The sequence below is a fragment of the Amphiura filiformis genome, chromosome 5 (genome assembly GCF_039555335.1).
Source record: "Amphiura filiformis chromosome 5, Afil_fr2py, whole genome shotgun sequence".
NCBI classification, from domain to species: Eukaryota; Metazoa; Echinodermata; class Ophiuroidea; order Amphilepidida; family Amphiuridae; genus Amphiura; species Amphiura filiformis.
The window spans coordinates 39,253,052-39,280,645 of NC_092632.1; the positions used below are offsets into that span (position 1 = coordinate 39,253,052).

At 35.5% G+C, this 27,594-nt stretch overlaps 1 protein-coding gene across 1 annotated transcript; it reads left to right on the forward strand.

Annotated features, from left to right (window-relative positions):
* On the forward strand, nucleotides 1-27,193 carry LOC140153102 (D-beta-hydroxybutyrate dehydrogenase, mitochondrial-like). Its single transcript, XM_072175726.1, has 4 exons — nucleotides 1-1,064; nucleotides 17,257-17,409; nucleotides 21,897-22,061; nucleotides 25,510-27,193. The coding sequence occupies exons 1-4, from the start codon at nucleotides 674-676 to the stop codon at nucleotides 25,884-25,886; spliced, it is 1,086 nt and encodes a 361-aa protein (XP_072031827.1). The 5' UTR covers nucleotides 1-673; the 3' UTR covers nucleotides 25,887-27,193.
* Nucleotides 27,194-27,594: the final 401 nt, after the last annotated feature.

The following is a 27,594-nucleotide window of genomic DNA, read 5'->3' on the forward strand; positions in this document are numbered from 1 at the left end:
TCGTCAGCATGCACGCATGCACAGATATCATTGGAACCCTGAATGCACCAGCTTAATATCACTTAAGCGTGTGGATAAAGGCATGTTTCTTTTGACTTAAGTCTGGCACTATTTCCTTAATTCAGATTCGATTCATAGGATACAGCAGCGAAAGGGACCATGATAAACGCGGTTTTATGTACGGGTTTCATTATTTTCAGATTTAAATTACGCGGAGATTGATTTCAAGAACAGGGAGCAGTATCTTGCGTAAGTCGAGATATAATAGTTCGAAAGGAGTTCAGCAAAATAATTTGCAATTGGTGGGCTATTGCAGATATTTATTAATTTGACGTTGGGTAAAAAGGTAGTCATTCAATGGAGCGACCAATCATCGGCTATAATGGTCAGAAACTGTTCTTCAACTAGTGTAGCACCGCTCTCTTTGGCCGGATCAGTGATTGCACACCGAATGTAATGCAGCTATAGCAACTCTTTACTCACACAAGTGCGGTTTGTCCTCAATTGACCCGGCTTCAGACCAACAATCAGCAGATGCTACGGTGGTTTGTTAAAAAGGGCGTCGTCACTCGAGCGGGAGTGCTTAAACCGTACTTGGTTACTTTTTACGTCAAACATCCAGGACAGCAGTGTCGTCTGCTAGTGTCGTCTGCTACAGCCAAACGACATCATCATGAAGCTATACGTACTCCTTGTTTGCTACCTCTGTCTCTTATATATTCTACCTATTACTTGGGTAATGAAAATAATTTTTGCGATCCCTGCTTTTGTTTTGACTTATATTGCAAGAACAACTCCTTGTGAGGAACATGTAGATTTGGACAAGAAAGCTGTACTGATAACAGGTTGTGATACCGGTATCGGTCATGAATTAACTAAGAGACTAGATTCACTTGGTTTCCGAGTCTTTGCTGGTTGTTTATTTCAAGATGGACCTGGTGCCTGCCAATTGAGACAACAATGTTCTGAGAATGTCAAAATTCTACAACTCGATGTTACAAATGAAGAGCAAGTAGCAACTGCTTTTAAGAAAGTTCAGGAACAACTTCAAGATTCCGGAGAAAGTAAGTGAATTTCTACGTTTATTATATTTGTGAAAATTCATCTTCTTTTACACTTATATTGCATTCAAATAATAGCTTGATTCAAATTCCTTTTACGTCCAAGCAACTTTAAGGAATTTACAACATAATATCAGTAGGGTTCTCAGTACAGCTCTTATGAGTACCAGTTTCCATTGGTTACTGATATACGAGTTTGTTTGAACGGTCGATTCAATACGTCATTGCACTGCACAGGTAAAGTTTTGGGTCATTTCAATCATTGCATTCACTATAGTATTCAAGTAAATCGTAGTGCTTTTTAAATTCTGAACACTGCACCTGTGATTTGCTAAAGATTAATCTAGTCGAATTTCCTTTGAAGTTAACTTTTTTAATTTGAGGTTTGTGCCACTACTTAGTATTGGTGTCCGTATTTTTGCATGCATTTATTTTCTTTGGTCCAATTACGTTGATTGATGCTACCATTAAATTCCAATGGTTTAAGTTAGCTTCCTTCTTCTGTCCCTTTTATGTGTCGTGTGTTAAAATAAGCGTTCATCCATTTTGGTTTTAGCATAATATGCAAAGTTATTTACCTATAACCTTATATTATACAGGTATCATACTGTCAAAAAATCCAATAAGCTTCCAAGACCTCATGCAATTATTGGTTTACGTGCAAAATACAATCGTTTGCTATCTGACTGAAAAAATACAATTCAGCACACAAGTTCGTTGCATGCATTTGTCATTCTAAATATTTTTATTTCTTCTATAGATTTCATGCTGCCAACTGAAGTTTACCGCCATAAATCACAACAAAAAGAAAGATAATTGTCATTTGGAATAATAGAAATGGCCTAGACACTCGGTCACGACCGCCAAGTCACAAACCCTGACTTATAGTAATGCTAAATTACAAAATGAAGCTTACAATTAAAAAACGCTGCTCTTTGTTTAGTGTCAAATTTCTTGTCAGAAAAACCTATGCAATGGTATGTCAATGAAAATAACAAGACAGCTATGTCAGTATGTGTGCTCACGTTAAATCAGTAAATTTATATGGTGAGGTGATTCCTGGGAAAAAAATTGATAATCAGCTGATAGTAATTAAATAAATAGTATTCAATAATAACCGGGACAAGAGTGGGTCAATCGTTTTCTCAAAATTCCAGAGAAGAGTTGAAATGTATTTATTACTTAAATTTAATTATACTCTCACTGTACATTTGTTGTTGTTTTTCTATAAAATTGAGGTTTAAGCTAAGTTTTAATCTATGCAAGTATTTGCCTTAAAACATGTTAAAATTGCACCTGTGCGTGTTGGGATGTCTAAACAGGGATATAATAGATTAATACAAAGGCAAAATTTTCAGTTTTTACGACCGACCTAAATGATTATTTTCTTGTGTGCATTATGTGTAACTAACGTGCAATTATTTTCTATTGTATAAATCTAATTAAGTGCATGTTGCTGTAAATTATTTTTGCAAAGTAATTTGTGGGATTTTCCCCTTGTTTGAACTGATATGATTTAGAGATTTCAATAGAGCTTTTTTCTTACTTCACAACTAATGTGACCTAACGCTTCCGGTATAATTCATACATAATATCATGCATGCACAATATAAAGTGCTACGTATTAATTCTTTAATACCAAATAAAATCAAGAATACCAACAGCACACTTTCCTACCTTTTGCAAGTATTTTGATTATGATGATACGAAAGGAATGTGTGTGATTTTGAAAAGCAAAATTGTACAATAATATGTCGAGATATTTCAACTTGATGGGGTCAATGACCTGACCGTTAAAAAACACGCTTTGAATTGGTCGACGTCGTTAACGTTACGAACACAGCAACGATTTTTCTTTTGAATTGCGGCAACTCTCAGAAATGACGAATTAGTGACTTGTTTATTATATATTTAAATATGATATATGACCAAAGTTTCCAACTTCCACAATATACCCCACTAGTTATTGAGGATTATATTTGATGGCTAATTTAAGAGCTGTTAAAACCAAAGGATCAAATTTAAGAGTTTGTTCCAAACATTCAAAGCCTTCCATAAACTTAAGACAATACTTCCTATGCACTGACTCTGCTGACACATTCGAAGTGCTTCGTTCCAAAAACAAGTTGGCGACTGGCGATCGTTCATTTTCAACTGCATGGCCTCGCCCGTCTTAACAGTAAACATTAAACATAAATAAATGAGACTTCAAAGCGCCTTAACTGCCTTTTACAAAGTAGGCAAAACGCTTAAAAGAGGAAAGACTATTAAGGGGAAAGAGCTACATGGGAAAGAGGAAGGTCTTATGAAGGTTTTTGAAGGAGGTGATCATTTTCTTGACCACGGACGGTGCAGTGGTAAGCTATACTCGTTCCAGAGGCGAGGCCCTGCAGTTGAAAATGAACGATCGCAAGTCGCCAGCTTGTTTTTTGGAACGAGGCACTTCGAATGTGACAGCAGATTCAGTGCATAGGAAGTATTGTCTTAAGTTATGAAAGGCTTTGAATGTTTGGAACAGACTCTTAAATTTTATCCTTTGGTTTTAACAGCTCTTAAGGTAGACTAGCCGTCAAATATACTCCTCAATAACTAGTGGCGTACAATGTACCGTAAACGTTATCCTAATGGCGCTCATTTACCTTGGTGTAAATTTCATGTACAAGTAGAGAGTTCCCTCAATTTCCAACAAGAATTAAGGGTATGTGCCCTTATTTGCTGGTGGGATTTGTTTTATGGGAGGGCCGCCTTTTAGTTTGTGTCAAAAATTCCAGTTTATGTCAAGGGAGCCCATAGCGCCATTAGGAACTTTTGAAGCCATTCATGAATCGGGGTCTCTCGGCTGTTTAGGGAATTTTTCATGTGAAAAGAAGATAATAGGCCCCTAATCCATATTTATTGACACCAAATAAATGTCATATTAATAAAGAAGCAACATCTAAATCAGCGGAATTAAAGACCTGGTAAAGGTTATGACTCCAGATGACACTAGAAACACTGTCAAGTTTCAGGGCAAGATTCTGCAAAATGCAAATGTGGCCGTTCCAAATATCACACGATTGAATTTCCGTCCATCGTAAGTGACACGGGAAGTGACATGGATTTCAAACTTATTTCATTCGGTTTCTTAATTCATTTCATTCAGCAAACAGCAAACAACCAATGTATATACTCATGATACTTGGCATTATATCTGGGACATCCTAAGCGAAGCAGCCTTTAAGGGTAGACGAGGTATTGTTGGTCGAAGCAACCTAAACTTTGATTTTCATTATCTAGATCAATATATTATTGAAAAACAACACCTTGATGTTTTGCAAAAGTTCATTCTACAAATCGTATACTTTGCAAACTTGCTTAATTTATTGTTGTAAATGAGTTATGTACGTTTTACAAAAGTGTTGTTGTTTCAGCCCTCTTTACAACGTAACTAAAGAACCGCATCACCTATAAAAGTATATCTGTGATATTTTCATTCTTCTACACACTCGCCATGAATTGAGCAATGCACTTTTTGCCAAAGCTCACTACCATTCGTAAGATGCTGTGAACTACCAAATCACAACAGTTTAAAATAATTAATAACCTTAATACAGAACTATACACATCAGTACACTTGCAGGCAACTGGTGTACCTTAAAAATAGGTTGAATACTGTCCAATCTGTCAACAGTATACCCTTAAATCTTAGTAGTCTTCTGTGTATACTAGTTTTTCCGCGGTGAAATTGAGAGAGTCGATCGACTTCACCGTGACATTGTCCAATGATTCAGGGATAGTCACTAAACCGTATAACATGATTTCCGTAAAAGATTTGCATCTGTCAGTTGCGTTACCCTTTACAATTCACGTATCACAATTACACATTTATGTTTCTTGAACTATTTTCCTATAAAGTATACTCTTCGTACAATAAAGACATTTCCAAAATCGTTAGCCACAATCGCTTAAGGGCATAGTGAAAACCTTATCTATAACGTAATTTGCATCATTCTATAGTTTAAATGATTCTTCTATACTTTATGAGATAAAAGAAATTCAAAATAACAGCAATATTGATAAAATTCTGTGATGAGATAACTATGTTGAGATAACTATTATCCTAAAAAGTTTTCTAATGTAAGATATTGGGTCATTGCGTCTACTGTTGACTTAACATATCCACATAGCAAGAAAAGGCGTCAATTTGGTTGGAAATCAACATTTTGACATTGAATTAGATTAATTATATTGAGATTTCCAGAAGAATATGGTGAAATCAAACATAGCTCATTTGGTTGGCGAGGTGCACGGATTTCAATTGGTCAGCAATGAATGGTCAGATGGTAATACGTCGGGCGGACTCTGACCGAGGCGGACGTGTAGCGTTCAAAAAAATGTTAATACATTCCGCCGTAAAGCGCATCGCGAATGAACATCAAATCTCTAATTATTGTACTTAGACGTTACAAGTTTTTAATGCCCACACGTAAAACAACACAGTACCCTGTATTGAAACATTGGAAAGCATAATCTCTTCGCATATTTATGTAGCTTTATACATATTCTAATACTGCTTTATTGACTCGTTATTCAATGGAGAGGTCGTCCATCGGCCACAGCCTTGCAATAGGGGAAATGCGGACATTTCACTGCAAATAATACATATCCGTAATTATCGATGATGATGCTGAACTTATTAAATAAGGAAATCGTTTCAATGACTTATGCACTGAAAGGATGGACAGTGCAGTGGTCGTTCTGGGCTGATGCCCTTGTACCTGGTTCGAGTTAGGAGTCATTGCAGGGGAGAGGGTTTGGGTCTTAAGGGGCAAAGACCAACACGGACCAAAGAAACCGAGAAGTCCCAAGGTAAATCAAAAGTGCAATATATATTAACAGCTAATATTATAATATATTAACATATTAGCTATGCAAAAATCAAAGTACATTAGTACCATTACTCAGCCCAAAAGGACTCACTCCTTACAAACCTATTCCACCGTTGTGTGCTAAATGTGAAGAAGTTTGAAACACATGATAAAAGTTCTAATAAGAAATCTAGTAAAATATGGAATATGTGTCAAATCAAAAGGGTTGACAAGTTTTGGCGCTTGTGGTTCTTGTGTTCTAAATGATTTAAAATGATCCCGAGAAATGACTACTGCAAATAGTGATATGCGAAAATTCCAACTCGCATGTTGACATGGTCACCTACGTTCTATGAAATCAAGTTTGAAGTTCTTTATAGAAGTAAATGTTCTGTCATTAAGTACAACTGAGAAAAGACTTCTAGGGAGCTAGTATAGCGAAAATAATGTCATTTGAGATTTTGATGTTTCTAAGGTGCTTAATTATGCGGCTTAATTAGCATAGCATCTTTTTAATTAAATGAAGTTCTGTCGCATGTTCAGTTGCTCACTGCTTGCATATACTTACATTATAACGAGTCATTCTTCAACGAAGGACAATTTATTATTTCATATCGTGTCACTAGTAATAGTATTGAAAGTTTTGACTTGTAGATATAAAATAAAGGACAGGCTTTACAACTATAATTAAGAGTAATTATTGCAATCAAAATGGTTATGAGTCTGTCACTTCTCGTTTTTCGCAAATTTGATCATTTTGGTAAAATCAAACAACTCTCTGGTATCACAAAAGTACATTATTACAGACAAACAAATGATATGAAAAGAAAATATATTTAATTTGATATGACACGGTACGCAAATCCTCAATAGGTACCTTAAACTACCTATTATTGAGGCGTGGTCAGGTAATTGACAAGTACCAACATCACAACACGACCAAACCATCCGGGGCTGCTTGTGAAAACAAACCCTAAGCATTTCTAATTGAAAATCACTTGAGTCAAGTTTTCATTATAGCTTGTCAACTGTCAAGTGGGTTCATTGCATGCAGTGTGAGCTTATTCAAATTTGACGGCGATTTCTCTTGTGCTGTAAATCTGGCCCAGGGGCGGGTTCCAACAACCGTATCATGGAAGGCTTTCCTCCCGGTCCATGCGACTGATTATAGTGGTCAGTGGTCGCATGATCTACTTGTTCCGCAGTCATTCACATGAATATTGATTTCAGTTCGTAAATCAGCAAATCTCTTCAACTTATCTGGTTGTCATAATACAAGAGAATTCGTAATAAAAGTGACATTTTTCATCTTTCATCTAGCAGAATGTTGAATTCCTGAGAATATTCTAAAATGATGATGCTCATTTCATATTCCAATTTATTTTCGTTATTATTGTTTTCAAATGATGTCAGCTAGGCTTACGGAGAAACGGTGACTTTTGAACTATTGTTGATACAAAGAATCTAAAAATAGTGCATCTTTTATTGAATTTGTGTACCTTGCTTTCGATTGAATGCATATTGATCATTCTGTGTTGCATTCCATGATCAACTATGCGTACACAGCAAAACAACATTGTTCTCCTATATAACTTGCACAAACAATTGTTTGCTGCTTCATACTGATAAATAACTATACTGTTATACCATATTATTGGTTTTTGATTTAAACATTATACTTATATGCCTAATCTTCATTATATGTATGTTATATTATACAAATGTTGTATGAGTACAGTATCACAATGTCACCAACACGCTTTACATATATGAATAACAATTTAGGTGAAAATAGACACCCTTGCCTCATTCCATCCACAACGATGGATGTGTATCCATAATTAAAGATCACTAGTAGTATTCTTGACACACATACTGTTGTTCGATGTCCATATCCATTTATTTACGGTTATTCAGGAGTACCATCGCGAATCACAGATATCATGAACAGTTGATGTTGGACAAATAAATGTGTGGTACATACCTTTTGGTGAAAGAAGTAAAAATAGATCCTCGCAGTCGCAGCTCGCATACATAGCATTAAGGTTGAGCATCAGTGTGAATTAATAAGGTTGTAATAATTATATTAGATGGATCCTCCTGATTATAATCATTAAACACCTCTACATGTTCACTTTACCGTGCTGAAGCAAATAAAATCATTAATTTTTAAAGTAAAGGTCGTCAAATATTTTCAAAGATCTTCTTACTTCCATGGATAAGTAAATATTTGTGAATTTGACGTTTATAATGATTATAATGATGTTTGCGTTGATTTCAATTTCTCAAAAGTAAATCTTTGTCAATAAAGTTAAAGAACCCCGGTAAAGAACCTGCTCTAAAAATATTGTGCCAACAAATGGTCAAAAGATCCGTGCATGGGGCTATATATTGATTAGATATGTTTCGTTTTTGCAGGGGGTGCGTTGATTTGTTGATGAATTGTCGTGCTGAAGTGATCAACGCACTCTCATACCAGTTTGCAAATTGAAAGCTTCATTGGATCAGACATCATCATAAATCATTCTCCAGGGTTTTTTCCCGGTCATATTCAATAACTCTAAATATCATTACGAGTGAGAAGATAAATAATATTCGTTGAAATAAATTAAGAATTCTTCCTCAATTACAAAATCTGTGTCAATAATTCTTAACGGGCGTTGTCGCTTCACATCGGTTACTTGCACTTTTTTACGAAATGATATAATCACAGTGGATTAAAATGACAAGCAAGTTATGTAAATTATAATATCATTATTAATAATCGTACAAATATGAGTGACATCCCCAACTTCTTAAGTAGTCATTCACATCAGTGATCTAATTTGACGCTTTATATCATTGATTTTCAATTACCCATACCCGAGCTATTTGCAAACATCCGTGTAATTTCATTTAGTCTAAACGAAGTGCGATTTTCTTGATATGAAATATCAATATTTTTAAAAATTAATATATATTAATTTTGATTCTTAAGAATTCCCAAGGGAGCCGTCGAGCGCACGGTCATTCCCCCTGCTGACCCTGTGTTTTTCTTTATTGACTTATGCGCTTCTCCGGGGGCTGGGTTCATTGGCCTATCGGTTTAGATCAATTAATAGTCGGGCGAATTGTACAACACATTTGACAAGCTCCTGACTTCTTCCTTTTTCAAATCAAAATTCAAAGCGGTACTTCCGTATCGTTGATTCCCTCCGGAGCCGCTTCTTGTTTCTCCTGTTTTAGCCCTTTCCTCTCATTTTTTTCAATCTCGGTATTCCTAAGGGCAAACTTGAACCCTAAGAGCGATTTGTACTGATTTTGTTTTTCATTTAGAATAATTATTGGGAAGACCTTCTAATGAAGTCCGTAGTGTGGTCTGATGCTTAAGTTGATCATAATTAGTTCATAAGGGTAGGATCAGATGGGTCAGTGATTGATAATGAAGACCCTCTTGACCCACCCTCTCATCACATCATGCCGTGTCGATACAAAGTCCGTGCAATGGCATAAACCCTACTCATTTTGAGTATAACTTTAAGCTACGATCGTATATAGACATCCTGATCCATCCAGGCTGGCTACAAAGGGATATAATGAGATTAACGCAGTGCGTGAAGCTATTGTTATTGGAGGGTATTATTATGTAATACTTATGCTCCATATTTGACACTCTCCTGGGATCCGTTTCATAAAGACTTACGATCGATCTTACGATTGATATGGATTAATAAGATCGATAATACGCCTTCGTGAAATGGGCCCTGGAATGATCATAAATACCTGTCATAAAGTTAATCGCGCAATTGAAATGCATTTACCGTAAAGATTCGCCTAATGGCGCACATGGGTTCCTATGCCTTGGGGTAAATTTCATGTACAAATAGAGAGCTCCCTTTTCTGAAAATCCTAACGAGAATTAAGGGTTTGTGTCCTTATTTTATTACTTTTATGCGCCACGGTATCAGTTCTGTGCCTGTGTTAAGTCCTTGACTTAAGTCCACTGTCACAAAGACGTTTGCACCGCCCGCCACACCCATCTTGTAACTTATTTAGTTCAAAGGCGTAGATGGGATATGTTGGCACTTATAATCTGCACAGTGCATCACATAATGTTATTAAAAAAATTTGTTTTAGGCCATCCAGATCCATGCAGCTGACATTGGTGGTATGGTTCCTCTTCAAAAATGAGCAAAATTCTTTAATGAAATAAAGACTTTGTCAAAAGCACTTTCCAAAGGTTTTGCAATGCAAAAGCAACCTTTACTGGAAGATATTAATAGATCTTACAAATTGATTCATTGATCCTATTTAATCACATTTAGAACAAAGTAATTCAATTCATTTCAACATAGATCACGACTATTTATATACACTATTAAACATTTGGAAATTCACCATGTTGACAGTCATTCGATTATAGGTATAACGGACAATAAATGGGTTAATATGAACATCAGGAACTTGAACTATTTTTGAAATTAAGAGAAATCACGAGGGTATCCATACACTATGGACCACAATGGCCTCATCCCAATGGCATAGTTCAATAACCTCAATTAAACAACCAGAGAGCAAAATTTGACCTCAAGTTGCGGAGTATGAGTTTGTGTACCCAAATTTCCAAAGGTCATTCAATGAATATGCAACTGTATTGGGGTTAAAGAAATGTGCCCTGATAGATGAGCATGCTGTGGATCCTAGTGAGATGTGGATGATGTCAGAGGAATCTCCAGATTCATCCTATGTATACAGGTTGAATCAAAATCATTGGTGCCCATCAATTTTGATATTTATTGAAAAACCTGCCTCTTCCAAAATATGCAACATTGGTTACTCTTGTAATGTCCAGAATGTATAACTTGTTATACAATTAATTTGCAAATTATTTGGATCTAATGTTGAATTTTAATGTGCCAGACTCATGAATTATCAATGAAAACTGATGGGTATCAATAGTTGATAAAGCTTGTACATGCTGTGTTTTTACCATTTCTGGATCCCCCAAACTTACATATTTGTTAACATATGAAAAATAACGCCAGCCTCAAAACATTCTCTGCAAGCTAAAATCACAGATATTGGAGCATACATGATATATGCATGTTCCAATATATTTGATAAAATCATAAAACCAGTGCAAAATCATATAAAATCGTGATAAGCAGCTTTAGTACTAGCAGATTGCGGTCGTTGACCAATCCGGCGTCATCAAATGTAGATCATTCTTACAGAGACTTGTAGCATTTTGTGAGACATTTTGAAATCACAGAGGAAAACAGAGAGGGCAATAGCATCAGAAGAGACACTGATATCTAGCGTTACTGATTGATGTATCTGTCACCTTAACTCGCGTCTCCAATATCCTGCAAGGTTCTCGAAGGAAACCGTATTAGAACCAGGATACCCGTCAAAGTATTTGGATGTCACCAACGACATTGTTCTTACAAACCTGTTGAATGATGCGAACACACCTGGTCTCTTTGCTCGGCGATGTTCTTGTTCCACCTGATGACTCAAACTATTGTTTCTTGAGATTTCAGTCATCATGACTGAAAATTGTCCAACAAACTATATATGAAATGGTACGATCTTTCATGAGCATTTCCGATATGTTGACTGACAATACGAGAGCAACAACATTATTTTGCTCTACAAACCTATATATTTATTTCAATTTATGTGTATTTTCAGTTAAATTTCAACTATTAGAAGGGCCGCTGGGATTGTAATATAGGCCTTTAGGAAAGCAACTACATGTAACGGTGACATCGTGAAGTGTTTAATCGTATTTAATATCCTGATATGCTACCTGATAGAAATGCCATTTTTATCAATGATTGGCAACATTATTGAACTCCAAGTCGTTTGTATAGAGCATTAAACACGAATTTATACATCATAGTAATGTATGGCATTGAATAGAACATAGAAACGCCCTTTAGGTATAACAATCATGCTAATCGATTTGAATAGAGAACATACAATGATATTGCCCGTTGCAGATACATTGTACGGTGTACCACATATATTGTTTTTGCAACTGCTTTCGGCAACAAACATAAATGTACCAGACTGTGGATTAAATTGAGTGACCGCAAACACATCAAAGTAATATTATGAAATATGTCAAAAGTTACAGTGACGAAACCCTTAGCATTTATTTGCAAGTAGAATAATTGTAATGATATAACAAATGTGCACATGCATGACAGATAATACGAGAGAGTGAACATTAATATAAATATCTTCAAGTAAATCATGGTAAAAACACTGAGAACAATTCGACAGTTCCGAGCATCCAAATATTATATTCATTATTTATTATAAATTATAGTATCCCTACGAGTACACCGTCGGTTATCACAGTACTGGTGCAGCCGATCCCTGTGCGAGTGGTTGAGCTTTCGTCAGATGTGTGGTACTGCACACAGTCCTCATGAAGTCTGAGATACATATTATACATCTGCCGAAAACTCGACCACTCACGCAGAGACCGGCTGCACTGTTACTGTGATTACCGACGGCGTACTCGTTGAAGTACTATAACTAATTATGAATTTTCGTTAAAAAGAATATAAATTACTTATATATTTATTATATCTATTTTTTATAGAATATTTGAATTATTTCGACCATTCAAATGAATACAGTGTGACATTTGAAGGACCTAAATACGTGAAGTATATTCCTGATACATAAAATCTAATGAAATCGGAATTTCATGAAATAGATCAATGATTCTTCATGTCTACAGATCTGTAGAAGTATGTTACATACAGTAGTACTCATATTGAGAACGTCTCTGGAGTCTGCAACACTTTACGGTTTATCATTTGTATACAGATACTATAATATAATTGCAATTCAAACTGATTCTGTTACTATACTGTTGCCCTGTGATAGTGACATGTTTTGAATATAGCTCATCGGTTTGTGGGCGGAAAGTGTTCAAGCCAAAATGTATAAACTTCGTCATGGGGGTTTTATTCAGTGATATGGTCGATTTGTAATAACGATTGCCATATAACTAAATAAAAGTCCAAAGGAAAATTTATAGGACAATTTTGGGTTCATCTACCGAGTTAGCAAAGTAGCTTGCGGATATAATGCATATTAATAGAATTGAGAGTCATTCAGCGGTTTGAGTTTGTCACATTTAGATTTGTTCTTGCTTTGTAGTACACAGCATGCTCCCTTTTATCAACTTACAACATAAGAAGATGAAAAATATATGGCCGGTGAAATTACTATTATTCCATGTTTGAAGACACCGCACTCTTAAAAAGTCCGCGGTGTCCAAATTTGCACGCTCCAAATGATGCTTCAAATCCTTCGAGGGTTTTGACCTAATTTTACTTAAGTGCGTTGAAAAGATTTGATCTACCAGTTAAATAAACCAATTAAACACTATAATCAGTTAAGCGATGGATCATAAAATACATTTCGAGGAATATCTGTTTAAAAGCTTTGTCACGAGTTCGTCTCTACATTTAAAGGTTGGGGTTATTCTTCGAAAGGCATCTAGAGACCTATAGAATTAAGCATCTATAAACCTATTTACACAATCGCTATTTGTTGTGAGGCTATTTGAAAGGAAAACGTCCGATTAACCTCACACGGTAGTAGTTATGAGATAGATGGCTTTTAAAGCCATGCGTGTATATCTAATTGAATGGAGTTAAGTAGATTTTTTTTATTAGGTAACACATTAGATATTAACAGCAAGAGCACTGAAAAACATGATATTAATGTCCAAGTTGTGGATGTCAGTAAACACTTTACCAACTGTACGCAAAGATACCGATAACTATATTTTGATCAGCTCGTAATCGGCGGGCCTTATAACATCGCGGATTAATATCAATATATTTAATTTCGAGAGTTGTCTTGTGACAGAAGTATTGCCAGAAATATCACAAATTATTAATTCAAAGTCCTATATATCTAATTTATACAACACACACAAAATAGATCAGATAGATTACTCTTAACGTGGATCTACTTTTCGGCGTAGTGGCAAAAGCCTAACAATTCCAGCCGATTACTAGTTGATCAAACTATGCCCTAATTGTCATCTGAAATATTTTGACATGCAATTACGACTCCTTATTTGATCACCGAAAGTTTTTATCACATAAATTATTACTCAACCATATTGCCTATTGGCTTACTAATAACTGGGATATAAAAGGTCCGAAAAGGTCTAACATTCAAGCTCAAAGATCTGCAAATGCATACAAAATCACATAGTTCCATTCACACAATAATTCAACAACAACAAAAAAGCTGCCGTTTGATTAACCCATTCAATCTATTAGCCAATGCACTTTGGTAATTTGAAGCCAAATGGATGACACTACACATTTCTGCGATAGATCACCTATACGCAGGATTACGCTGCCGTCAAACTTTGATATTTATCGTCCAAAAACTTGAGAGATGTAAGCAAGAAGCTCTGAGTTTGAACAAACGTCAAGTGCAAACACATTGTCCATTTGTGAAGCGAGGAGAAATGGTTGGGAAGTAATATTGCGTAACGAGCAGTAACGGTCAATGGTCTTTCAGATGAAAAAAAATACTATGGATGAAACATTGCCACTGAGATAGGAAATGGATCCACCTGGTCCGCCGGCCCTTTGTGTAATTACATATCATTATATAGATTTTTCAACAAGGCGTACAACATGCTTTCATCTCAACCATTTTCTTGCTAATTAACCGTAGCTCCTCGATTTGTCGTTTGAAACGATTTTATAGCATATGTTCATGTAAAAGAAATAAAGACCTAAGCGCAAGAAGGCCGTAAGTCCACTTGGCCCCTCAACATGTATACACTAAAGTTACGTATAGTTTCTTAGGGTTTTATAATGATTAATACATGTTCCAGGGTGAAAACGTAATGAAAGGTTGTGAAAGATTTGTCTTGGCCCCTGAACATGTATAAAACATTACCAAACTATACGAAACTATACGCAACTTTAGTGTATACATGTTGAGGGGCCAAGTGGACTTACGGTCTTCTTGCGTATTCATGTTAAAGAAATGCAGATTTTTAAAAGTGTTAAAAGCTCAAATGAGTAACGACAATTGAGTTTTGAAATCGTTACGCTAAATGAATCGTTAACAAGAGGTCAATGTGAAATAAAGGCGACTCAGGCCAGGTTAACGTTCGAACGGTCAAGTTCATGAAGTAACCTTCAATTCAAGGAGTTGCTTGCTCGTAACTAAATGATCAAGTGCCTTGTTTAAGATATCCTCAGTGACCTTAAGGGAAATTTGGTAATAAAAAGTACACCAAGAAACAATGCAATATGTTCAAGTATCTAGAATTAAAGCGATTAGTTGTTTAATAGTGAGGAGGAGATCAACGGACTAGCACAGGTGCGGACTTGAGTTAAGTTTTCGTGAAAAAAAGCTCAAGAATTATTACTCAAATGTTCTTGTAAACAAAAGCTTAACCTATTGTTTAGTTATTTAAGCAGAGATATTTTTTCAAAAGCAAGTACCAAAGACGTGCCGTTAGCGATTGACTTTATTTTCGAATCTCAGAATAGCACGTCAAGGGTCCTGAGGATCTTACTCTCTCCTGTGATCAACAACGAGATTAACTACTTGACAAAAGTAATTTTCGTAATAAGGAAACTTTGAACTTTGCTGCCCTTTTTTTATAATAAGAATCACTCATATGTAGCTTAATTAATGGAAAACATGAAGGTGACACATGTGTTAAAAAACTAACGCTACATATCGTATGTATCATATCAACTGAACTATAGGTATTATTATACTCAGTACACCATGTACACTGGCTTCAAGTTTGTGGTTACGGTGGTTTACCATTATGCTCATCATTCTAACCTCATAGTTATAGCATGTCATTCTGCCTCCAATGTTTACACGCTTTTGATCAACAACAAACGGCGAAGGTTGACAAGAACAGCTAGAGTTCAAATCGGAGATGGGAAAAATATTTGATAGCAGATCAAATTGAAGTACCTGAAGAACACACAGTGGCTAGTGGTTAATGTGATCAACTTCTCCTATCGATTTGAACTGTATATCAACTGTTCCCCCAACCTTGTTGATCAACTACTATCCGTATGTAAACATAGGAGACAAAATGACATTCGAAACCCCTTAAGGTTAGAATGATGAGCATAATGGTAAACCACCGTAACCACACACTTGAAGCCAGTGTACTGAGTATATATACCTTACCTGTTGACATTTCTTCGTTTATGGGACTTTGGGTTACAGGTCGACATTTAAATACATTCTCAATCATGAGCCAATTACAATAACCACAAAAAGAGCTTCTTACAGCCATATGCTAGTGGTCAAATAGATAGACCGACCACAATCTTGTTGCGAATTCTCAACAAGATGCGGATGTATTTGAAAGAGCACTTGATACAAGTCAACGTGGGCGAAATCGGTATGGGTTAAGGGGTTGTTATACGACATTAGCAACCCCTAGTCAACAACTCAATAACCACTTGATTCGAGTGCTTTAGTGTTAATTATATTTGAGATGATTGAAGTTAAAGAGTTGGTAAGCTCTCTATTACCTCTAATTAAAACGATGGGAACAGACAGTGTAATGGGCTATTCCAAAAAATAGGTGCACACCCCCTATAGAGGAGTAAATTTTCAATCAAAGATATTTCCGGATTTCCAAGTCTGCCTTCTGAAAACGACTGGAATTCCATTTGCCAATGTTACTGGAAAAAACTTGGAAATCCAATCAAATGAAGGAAAAATCACGGAAATGTTAAAAATGAGCTCTCAAATTGAGGATTTCTGATTTTGAACTATTGTTCTGCCGGATTTTTTTGCCTTTGGGCACTTTAAAAGTCTGGATTTCCACCAGTCACGACTGGACAAAAAGTCGGGATATCCGAACTCCTCTATAGGGGGTGTGCATCTATTTTCTGGAATAGCCCAATGTGGACAAACAAGAGTTGTTTTTAACATTACACGATCGAAGTACTGCGGAGGCAAACCTATACAAATGCCTTTATATTTTGGCGCGTTTAAAGGTATCTCACTTCTTCCCAACAAACAAACAAACTTGAAAAATTTGAAGAGGTTTGAAACACACCCACATGCGCATTAAGCTGCGAAATCCAAAGTAACGACGTATCGTCCGTAAGGTTCATTTCACAGGATTCATTTTTTTTAATGTCTGAACTATGCAAGGCATTAACAGCTGCTATCAGTATGATAGCGCTGATGGGTTGGCGCCAATATACTAGTAGTTGTTAACCTCATCCAGCTTGAAGCTCTACCGATTCTGGTTAGAAGTAATTGGACCAGGTAGCGCTGAAGATGGAATAAATTTTTGCTTTCTCTTGTCTTGTCTGCAGATTTATGGGGACTAGTAAACAACGCAGCTGTGAATGGAATGGGTGAGGTAGAATGGGTCAGTGTGGATGCTTTTAAAACTGTAGCTGAAGTGAACTTGTGGGGAACTCTTCGTGTAACAAAAGCATTTCTACCACTCATACGAAAATCAAAAGGTAATATACCAGATATTATTATGTGGATGTAGTTGTTGAACCACCACTATACCTTGACTTAGAAGGAAAGGAAATTGCATTTTTATTCAAGTTGATTATGTCCGGAGAGTGAACTCAAATCTTAGTACGCCTTTTTACCAACACGGTGTTACGTGACTTGTATACAAATCATCCAAAGGTATATGGAAAACAGCCCTCAAATAAAACAGAATAAAAGAAATATAAAACTGTCAATCAGTAAAAACCATTGTTAACAACCTCAAATATTAAAATGAAGTAAATTCATTTCAGTATCTGAGTAAAGTTAAGTTGTTTAGAGGAAGAAATTCTAACCAAATATTATAACCAAACCTTTGTAAACAAGATATGAATTTGGTCCTATGTACATGATATAGCCTTATAGGTTTTAATGTGTACATAGTTATTTTTTATGCAACTTTCTTTGAACTGTTTCTTCCTTTCTGCATATTTAAATTCATATACCTTAATTAAGATGTTTTTATTTATACTTTGTACGCGCTACGAGCTTGTAAAAACGAAAAGCGCACCAAAAGTTTTCTGTTATGTTATGTTATGTTATGTTATGTTATGTTATGTTATGTTATGTTATGTTATGTTATGTTATGTTATGTTATGTTATGATGTAATTTGAAACCGTTTCGGGAAATAATAGTGTCAATAAGTGAATAGGGCTATTTAAGTGGTCCCATTATCCTTTTGACGCAGCACCATAAAGCGATTCGGGTATTTCTCTCCTGAACAGAAAGTTTCCGTGGGTACACTCCCCTTAATTAATTTAATGTGTCGTCAGATTACGTTAGCGAAAATAATTTGAATGAAAACTATTCTTTAAGATAAATTAACAGTGGTATAACGTTTATTGTTTGGATGCCTTTATAAAGACTTGGTGTGGGTAGAATAATTAAAACAATTAAGGTGCTGTAAATTCATTTCAGTATCTGAGTAAAGTTAAGTTGTTTAGATGAAGAAATTCTAACCAAATATTATAACCAAACCTTCGTAAACAAGATATGAATTTGGTCCTATGTACATGATATAGCCTTATAGGTTTTAATGTGTACATAGTTATTTTTATGCAACTTTCTTTGAACTGTTTCTACCTTTCTGCATATTTAAATTCATATACCTTAATTAAGATGTTTTTATTTATACTTTGTACGCGCTACGAGCTTGTAAAAGCGAAAAGCGCACCAAAAGTTTTCTGTTATGTTATGTTATGTTATGTTATGTTATGTTATGTTATGTTATGTTATGTTATGTTATATGTTATGTTATGTTATGATTAAATTTGAAACCGTTTCGGGAAATAATAGTGTCAATAAGTGAATAGGGCTATTTAAGTGGTCCCATTATCCTTTTGACGCAGCACCATATGATAAGGCAATTCGGGTAGTGGTGGTTTTTGAAAGCTGACTAAATTCTCCCCTGAACAGAAAGTTTCCGTGGGTACACTCCCCTTAATTAATTTAATGTGTCGTCAGATTACGTTAGCGAAAATAATTTGAATGAAAACTATTCTTTAAGATAAATTAACAGTGGTATAACGTTTATTGTTTGGATGCCTTTATAAAGACTTGGTGTGGGTAGAATAATTAAAACAATTAAGGTGCTGTAAATTCATTTCAGTATCTGAGTAAAGTTAAGTTGTTTAGATGAAGAAATTCTAACCAAATATTATAACCAAACCTTCGTAAACAAGATATGAATTTGGTCCTATGTACATGATATAGCCTTATAGGTTTTAATGTGTACATAGTTATTTTTATGCAACTTTCTTTGAACTGTTTCTACCTTTCTGCATATTTAAATTCATATACCTTAATTAAGATGTTTTTATTTATACTTTGTACGCGCTACGAGCTTGTAAAAGCGAAAAGCGCACCAAAAGTTTTCTGTTATGTTATGTTATGTTATGTTATGTTATGTTATGTTATGTTATGTTATGTTATATGTTATGTTATGTTATGATTAAATTTGAAACCGTTTCGGGAAATAATAGTGTCAATAAGTGAATAGGGCTATTTAAGTGGTCCCATTATCCTTTTGACGCAGCACCATATGATAAGGCAATTCGGGTAGTGGTGGTTTTTGAAAGCTGACTAAATTCTCCCCTGAACAGAAAGTTTCCGTGGGTACACTCCCCTTAATTAATTTAATGTGTCGTCAGATTACGTTAGCGAAAATAATTTGAATGAAAACTATTCTTTAAGATAAATTAACAGTGGTATAACGTTTATTGTTTGGATGCCTTTATAAAGACTTGGTGTGGGTAGAATAATTAAAACAATTAAGGTGCTGTTAACAGTTTATGGTTAAGTGACCTTAAAGCACGCTAAAAGATATCCATGGAATGTATCTTGTTCAATTCAGTTTTATAAATATAATTAGAAAAGGACAAAAGTATCTTGATTATCGAACATTCAAAACTATATACAGCTTTCGTATAATTGAATCGTTTTTTGCAAGTTACTCTTTAACGGAAAACTACATAACTTAATCAAATTGTTATACTGATGTGTAGCCCCTACACTGCATTAGCAGGATATGTGTACAGTAAACTATTAAAAGAGTTTCGCAATTTGTGGGTTGTAAGTTGACGTTATTTAAAAATCCGCATTCATCCGGCCGTGTCATAGGAGTTGATAAGATTTTGACATTTAACCAGTTTCTGTCAAAGGAGATATTCAAAAATAAGTCATCAGAAGACAGCTCGGCCTAAGTAACCACATTTGCCACTCGATTAATAAGGAAATTGACTAATCAGTTGCACACCATTTATTCCCTTGTAGTAAAACGATTTTATGCTAAATAAAGCATGTATTATTGGGATTGAATAACTGAAGATGTTTATCCAGTTATCTTAGATATGTTTTGATGATCATAAAATAATATGATACCGATTATAATGCCAATTATGGTTAAATGTTATAATTTTGTCTTCGATATATGGGTAATCAGAAAGGTTATTAGAAGTTACTAGCGGTACTGACAGTGCCTTTTTGAAAGTAGAGCATTCCGTTCGCCGTCAAAAGATGTTACGTGCCCAGAGCTACGTGCTTGAAGATTAAGGTTGTGTACCGCAATACTGGATTACCGAACAAACCTCAAGTCCTGTCAAGATTCAGTCTGTCCAAAATACAACTGGCAACTGCTATAGGCCCTATCTTAAGAACCCGCTTAAGAACCACTGCACTGATACCAGGGATGTGTGAGATCTTTATACTTATGTTGATATTAAGTATGATTCTTCAAAATGTGAAAATGAGTATTTAAAAACATAAATTTTGAGAGCGTTTTGCGAACTTTGTGTCCCCTTTGTACACAAGCATACAAAGGATTATCACGAACGTGGCAATCTTATGTGATCCATAGATTTTTGTTTACTAGTCCTTAATGAGGTCAGGCAAACAAATGTCGGTCATTGCCCGCCTTACCCAACCAGCTATGGTAACGATACGCACTAGATGATTCACAGATTTATGCGAATTTGTTCTTTTTATGTGACCTTTGAAATAGAGAGTGATCATAATTATTTTATTGTAAGACGATAGTCACGTTATCGGCTTCAACTTTAAAGCTATTAAAGTTGTTTATAATTTCAGGTCTTATTAAGTTGAAAGATATAATGCATCTAGGCCTTTTACCTCATAAATACGATATCTACTAGTATTACCTATAAGGTAAAAGGCACCAATTGCTTATAGTAAATTTCGTGCAAAATTGTCTCATATTCAGAGCTCTTCAGTTAAAAGCCAACAATACCATATATTTGTTTATACCTGTTATTGTTTTAACGCAATAAACCGTATTAATAAACATCTTAAAAGATGTGCCAAACTTAGAGTTACGATAATTATAATTCTTAAACACTTGAGAACGTTCCTGCAATCTTACATTGGTTCTTACCATCTTTACCCGTGTGATATGACACGGGACAGCGCGTGTGCGTCGACGCGATACCCGTACTCGCTATTTGGACCAATCGGAGGCGCACAGCAACAACAGGACTGATCGATTTTAAGCCCTAGGTAATTCCTTGCAAAATGTAGGATTAATTTGATTAAAATTTGTATGATATTTTTATTTGAATTGAAGTGTTTAAGAATGAGAATAAAGGTATTGTTTTTAGCCGCTGTCGTGCATCTATCGTCTCATATAACACGGGCGACATCATTATTTTTGGCGTAAAACAACGGCGAATGATGTCGCCCGTGTTACATGAGACGATAGATGCACTCCAGCGGCTAAAAACAATACCTTTATTCTCTAAATATCACACAAAATTATGTCTTTCTCTCAATATACATTAGTTCAACTCTATACGACACACTTAATGTAAAGACAATTTAGATGCTTGTTATTTGCGACTTTTTATGCCTTTATTGATTTTATATACATATATCTTATAACGATTTGAGAACCTCCAATTAATTAAAATTTTCGTTCCATTTTCAATTTTTTCACAGGACGTATTGTAATGATGAGCAGTATGTGCGGTTTAGTAAGCTTCCCTTGTACAGCTCCCTACTCTGTGTCTAAATATGCTATAGAAGCTGTGTCAGATGCCCTCAGATGTGAGATGTTCAAATGGGGTGTTAATGTGTGTATCATTGAACCGGGAAATTATGCAGGTAAGACAAAGATCAATTGGTCACTTGACACCTGTCGTTTGTCCGGTCCGGCTGGTATGTATAGGTATACTATAATTGACCATGAACGCTTTGAAAGTGATGATAAACTTTCTTTTTGATATCATTTTGCATTTTATGACACGCATGCTTGGATTTCACCGGTGCAGAAACCACAAAATACTTAATTAAAACGTGTTTGGCATAATTATAGCAGTCATTTTTTTCCAATATTTTCTTTCTAAAGCTAGTATTCATTTTAATAACCATGATAACGGGATTTGAACTTGAGTTACACTATTAGATAGTGCACACCAGAATCTGTCTCTGAGTGGCCATGTGGCCACCAACAAATGACCAAGAGATGGCCATGTGGCCATCAAGACACATTAAAACTGATAATCAGTTTACTTAGTTCCCTTGCATGGATCTATATAGCGAAGAATCCGATTATAAGGATGATTGCTTCCCAATAACACCTTTAAAGTGGTTTTCCATTTTTCTATTCAATTACCCAGTAATTACGATAATAACTATATGCATGATAACCTCGTCTCAGCTGGTTGACCCCGTCTCATCAACCTTTATCCCCCTGCATAAGCGGCCATTTTGGATTTATGTAAATCAGGCACTGTTCCCCCCTTTTTCTTGGATTTTCCGGGATTTTTAATATGTTTTTGTGTGAGCTTTTGGGAGATGGAAGCATGTGAAATGGATTCTGTTGCAATTAGTGGTGGGTGATTTCATAATAATTTGACTGGGCTACTATGAGATTGTCTTTTAGAAGATTGCAAATACTGTGCGTTTGCTCAGCATTTGACTTACCCATGAAAAAAACCCAACAACAACCCACAAATGAAACCTTACATGCAAAATCAGAGTTGGGCTCAAGATTGGTCAGAACTTCCAAGATGAATGATACTATCTTATGTATATACTGTCACCAAGGTACTAAAAAAGGTAACTTATCATGGTGCATGATATCATTCCATGCAACTGTACAGGATTAAAGGCTCGTCTACACATAGTGCCTTTGGATTAAGGATATTCATTGTAGAAGTAGTGATGTAACAGGATTAATTACCATAGCGATAGGTGAAAACAATATTCGAATGTATTGCCATGGACTAGACGAATGTTTCGTTTTGTAACACTGCATCGCATATTGATTATCGAAGAATAGCCATAACGACCAGGATCGTAATTATATGGCAATTTCTACAGTTAACAATAGGCAATTTCACATAATGCAGAGTCCGTATACGTTCCACTCGCACCTGCACGATTAGTGTCTTTGAAAAGAGCTCTATTGTATTCAATCTATGATTTGCATACACAGACATGACAGGTGATGAGTGCAGCCTACTTATAGTGCAGGGCAATGCATTGCATTCATCGATCGCTATGGTAATTAATCCTGTTACATCACTACTTCTGATGATACAAGTGTTGAGGTTAGGTTAGTGTTCATGGTTAGGGTGTTGAAAGTTGTAGGGTAACTTGTAAGGTCGGATGAACTTGAATACCATCGTGAGATTGCATTAATCATATTGTCCAATCGGGTTATTCAGGTTGGATCACAACACTGGAAGACAATTAAAATAGACTCGAACAGTTGAAAATCTATGCCAAACCAATTGCTTTTGACATGCTTTCAATAAAATTTGTGATAAAATAACACGCCTAGGGGAGGTTCGTATATTTTTAACTTTGTTCAATATGTTTAACATAAAGGTGCCAAAACTGATGTCATATCATGATATCGCAACATCTTTCAAGAATCAAACCCCTATCTTAACAGATGTTTTGTGTAAATTTCTTACTTCACGTATAATTGAACAAGTCGACATTTATGACAACTGTTTCTTCTCCAATTTATTATATTGTTCCTTTTCCAATGATTGTCCTGACAAAAATATGAAGTCAAACAAGGTCTTGAGTCATTGACCCTACAAACAAAAGTTGTAGAAGTAAAGATGTTTTGAATCGGCCTATACGCATCAATCATTTCATCCAAAAGTTGATTGACCTTAGTGATTAGAAATATGTGCACCAATTATAATCGAAATTGTGACTGAATTCAGGTCATCCTAGAGATTCTTCGTGATTCAAAATATAACCTTGATTTTGTGACATTTCACCGTTGCCTTGAATGTGGTTGCGATTTGTTTCTTTTGCCAAATATGACTTAAGGGTTTATGAATGACGAGGGCTTGCTGTATGTCACTGGATAATGATCAATTCATGAGGTTAAGGTGGTTTTAGTCAGTTTAATCACAGATTCTGGTTTAATAATGTCAAGTTCCTCATGTCTATCTGGATTGTGTTTGTGTCAAAGTGACTTGAAGTTGGCTATATGTTGCATTATTAGCTGTAACTGAAATTATTTGGATTTAGATTCGAGTTCACAAATTCTAAGGAGTGCAACGGTATTAACTGTGGTTTGGCAGAAAGCTTTAAAAATTATTAAAACAGCAAACAAAATATAAAAAACCACGTCTCAAAATGTTGCAGTTTGTAACTTGCATTTTAAAACAACATTTTGCTTAAAATACTATTTATGCATGAAGAAGGTTAAAGCTATACGCTGTCATTTCTCGAGATGAGCCATGCATTCATATGCCTCACAGGTCAACGTAAAACCACATCGCGACGTCCCAAACTTTTTATTGAAACAGGTAGCATGCCTTTCATTATTACCATGTTTACCACAAAACGAAATTTGCTCGTTCATTCTGCACTTATTCTTTACAGGTACAAAAGAGTTATTTTTCATGGTACTTGTTTCCCGACTAATGTTTGTTTTCGTTGTCGTCTTCTTCGCCATTGAACTGTTCAACCATTGACGATATTGTTGAAATTTGCCATTTCAGTGGTTCACACGCGCATTGTTTCAGCTTCATTTCGATTACTAACAAAAGGTGTGGTGCTCTCAAAAGTTCAATAGTCACACGGTCGTATCAGGGCCCAAGGAACGTATTATTTTCCTTTAAAAAGAGAGAAATGAAAAGAATAGAAAACTTGTAGGCAAAAAACATGATAATGAAACCGATGCTTCTGAAAAAGTTGAGAGTGTGTTTACCAAATCAATGCTATAATTTTACGCAAAGATCTAACATCGTTGGCCAGGCCAACTGGCCAGGTTTGTGCAGTATCTAAATACCAGCAATTACTTAATGTTTATGCTAGGATTTGGGTAGGTAACCTTGTCCTTACATATTGCAATGTTCTTTTAGACTTGTCAGGACCTTAACCTTGTACTTGCATATTATAAAGTTCTTTTAGACTTGTCATCAGGACATTGGCGAGTTGGACACTTTTATTATCATGGATTATGTTTTAGTCAGTGCCATAAAATGTTGAGCTTGTGTAACACTTTATGAATAAATCCAAATACTTTGGAATGAACTCAACTAATAAAATGCTTCATCTCAATCTGTATATTTTACAGGTGCAACAAGATTCTTCCAAAGATCAACAGTGGAGACTTTTATGAAGAACGTTTGGGAGTCCATGTCAGAGAGAGTCAGGCAAGACTACGGAAGAGAATACTTTGACACCATCGTCAAACATCTTTGTGGATTTAGCGAAACGGGATCGAGCGACCTATCGCCGGTAATGCGAGATCTCACAGATGCACTCACCTCCGTTAGTCCAAGAGAAAGATACTTCCCTGCACCCTTCTCATGGAAATTTATTGTTAGTTTTTTCCTCTATTTTCCCGCGTCGATAACGGACATAGTGTTTAAGATTTCATCTCATTGGTTTAACTTAGGGATAACTATCAACCACCATAATGGAACAAGTAAGTCTAATGGAAAGGTGTGAAATTAAGGAAAGAACTTATAGTAACAATTCATCTCAGAGTATCAAAAACCCATTTGACATTCCATGAAGTAGTTCTGTTAAAAGTCAGAATACCAGAATAACTGTAATCGTGATGTTAGTGTTGCAACAAACTGAGCCAAGTATAACAATGCTGGTTCAGGACTCCAGTATACCTGTAGCTGACAAAGATAGATGTAAGGAGGACATGTCTTGTAAAATGAAGGACGAAGATTGGCAAAGAGACACCGGGAAGAGATGTTCCAGACTTAGCGAATGACTATAGTAACCATTATACTAATTGTATACGCGGATATACACCCGGCTATGAAGTATAATACACAGCTGATGCAGTCCAAATTTTCCTTGTAATGGTAAACTTTCCCTTTACTACACTTTATTTTCAGCAGCGTATACTGTTTAATAACGGAGTCAACCTTGTCTATAAAACTTGAAAAGCTTCTTAACGTGTCTTCATTAGCCAGGCACCATGATCACATTCGACAAAACCAAAGATATTGAAGCAGATAAACGCAGAGGATCTTTTTACTATACAGTATTAAGTCCTTTGTGCGCATGACCCTAGCAATGATGAACATGAAGAAAGGAATACAATGTACGATTTAGGACATGCCTAAAAGAGATAGAGTTCTTTCTCTTTATTTACTTTACCAACATTCTGCTTTTAATAACATGTTAAAGTTAAAGACTTATTGGAAAGGTGATAAACTTTAAAACAAACACACGTCATGAGCTGTGCCAATCTGTTGGAGACATTAAGCAGATACCTCAAAGACCACTTTCCACAATAGTATGGACAAGCTTGACTCTTTCGCGTGTCTACACATTCATGTGTTATTTCTCTGTCAAACAGAAGTATCGCCATGATGATAACGTGACGAAACAAGACAATTTCCGTAAAGAAAAGCCGGGAAAGAAAGTGGCTTCCTATCTCAATTTCTATTGAACCGGTTCAAAGCAGTTCTACATTATGTTAATGAACTTTAGAACATGTCAATGGACGGATTTGTTAATGTTCTTTCAAATTGTACTACCAAAATAAATAAACAAAACAATCACGGGTATTATGTTTATTGTACAGTTAATCTGGGACCAATATTTTACCAACAGGTACATTGTTGTTGTTTTTTCAAATACTATGAAACAGAAATGTGAATCAGCGCATGTTATTGAATGTTTTGGAATATATTGTGTATATCCAGGCACGCCTGAATGTAAAGACACACACAATTGTCATTGAATGTAAAGGGCAGAATAACACGAATAAGAGACAGACAAATTTAATGTAATCCTTTGAGTATAAATAATTTTATACGAATGTGAAGTTCTTTCATTTAACGTTTGTTATAATTCAGGGTGTGTTAATTATTCTGATTATTATAATTAAACTTTATATACTATTTCTGGCGGGAAAAGGGGGGAGCCGGGTTAAACAAATCCATTCAATGGCACATTCCATATTAAAACGCATCGTTATATCTTGAAACACCGCATAAAAGAATGTAATAACTTCTACCAGTATTATTCTAGGGATTTCTAGTTTAAACGGATAGAAGGAGTTTCCCGAAGGTGTTGGTAAAGGCGTTCTTTAACGAAGACACTCCTCCATACGCGTACAAAGTTGATAGCTCCCTCATTTTATAAGTATGTTTTAACAATAAAATGTGAAAAATTTATTAGAAGAGCAGGA

Bases quoted from the DNA above. Each gene is read 5' to 3' on its own strand.
- LOC140153102 (XM_072175726.1), top strand. From the start codon at position 674: ATGAAGCTATACGTACTCCTTGTTTGCTACCTCTGTCTCTTATATATT. The intron at 1,065-17,256 runs GTAAGTGAATTT...TCTTGTCTGCAG, and splicing joins ACTTCAAGATTCCGGAGAAA to ATTTATGGGGACTAGTAAAC. The intron at 22,062-25,509 runs GTAAGACAAAGA...TATATTTTACAG, and splicing joins TGAACCGGGAAATTATGCAG to GTGCAACAAGATTCTTCCAA.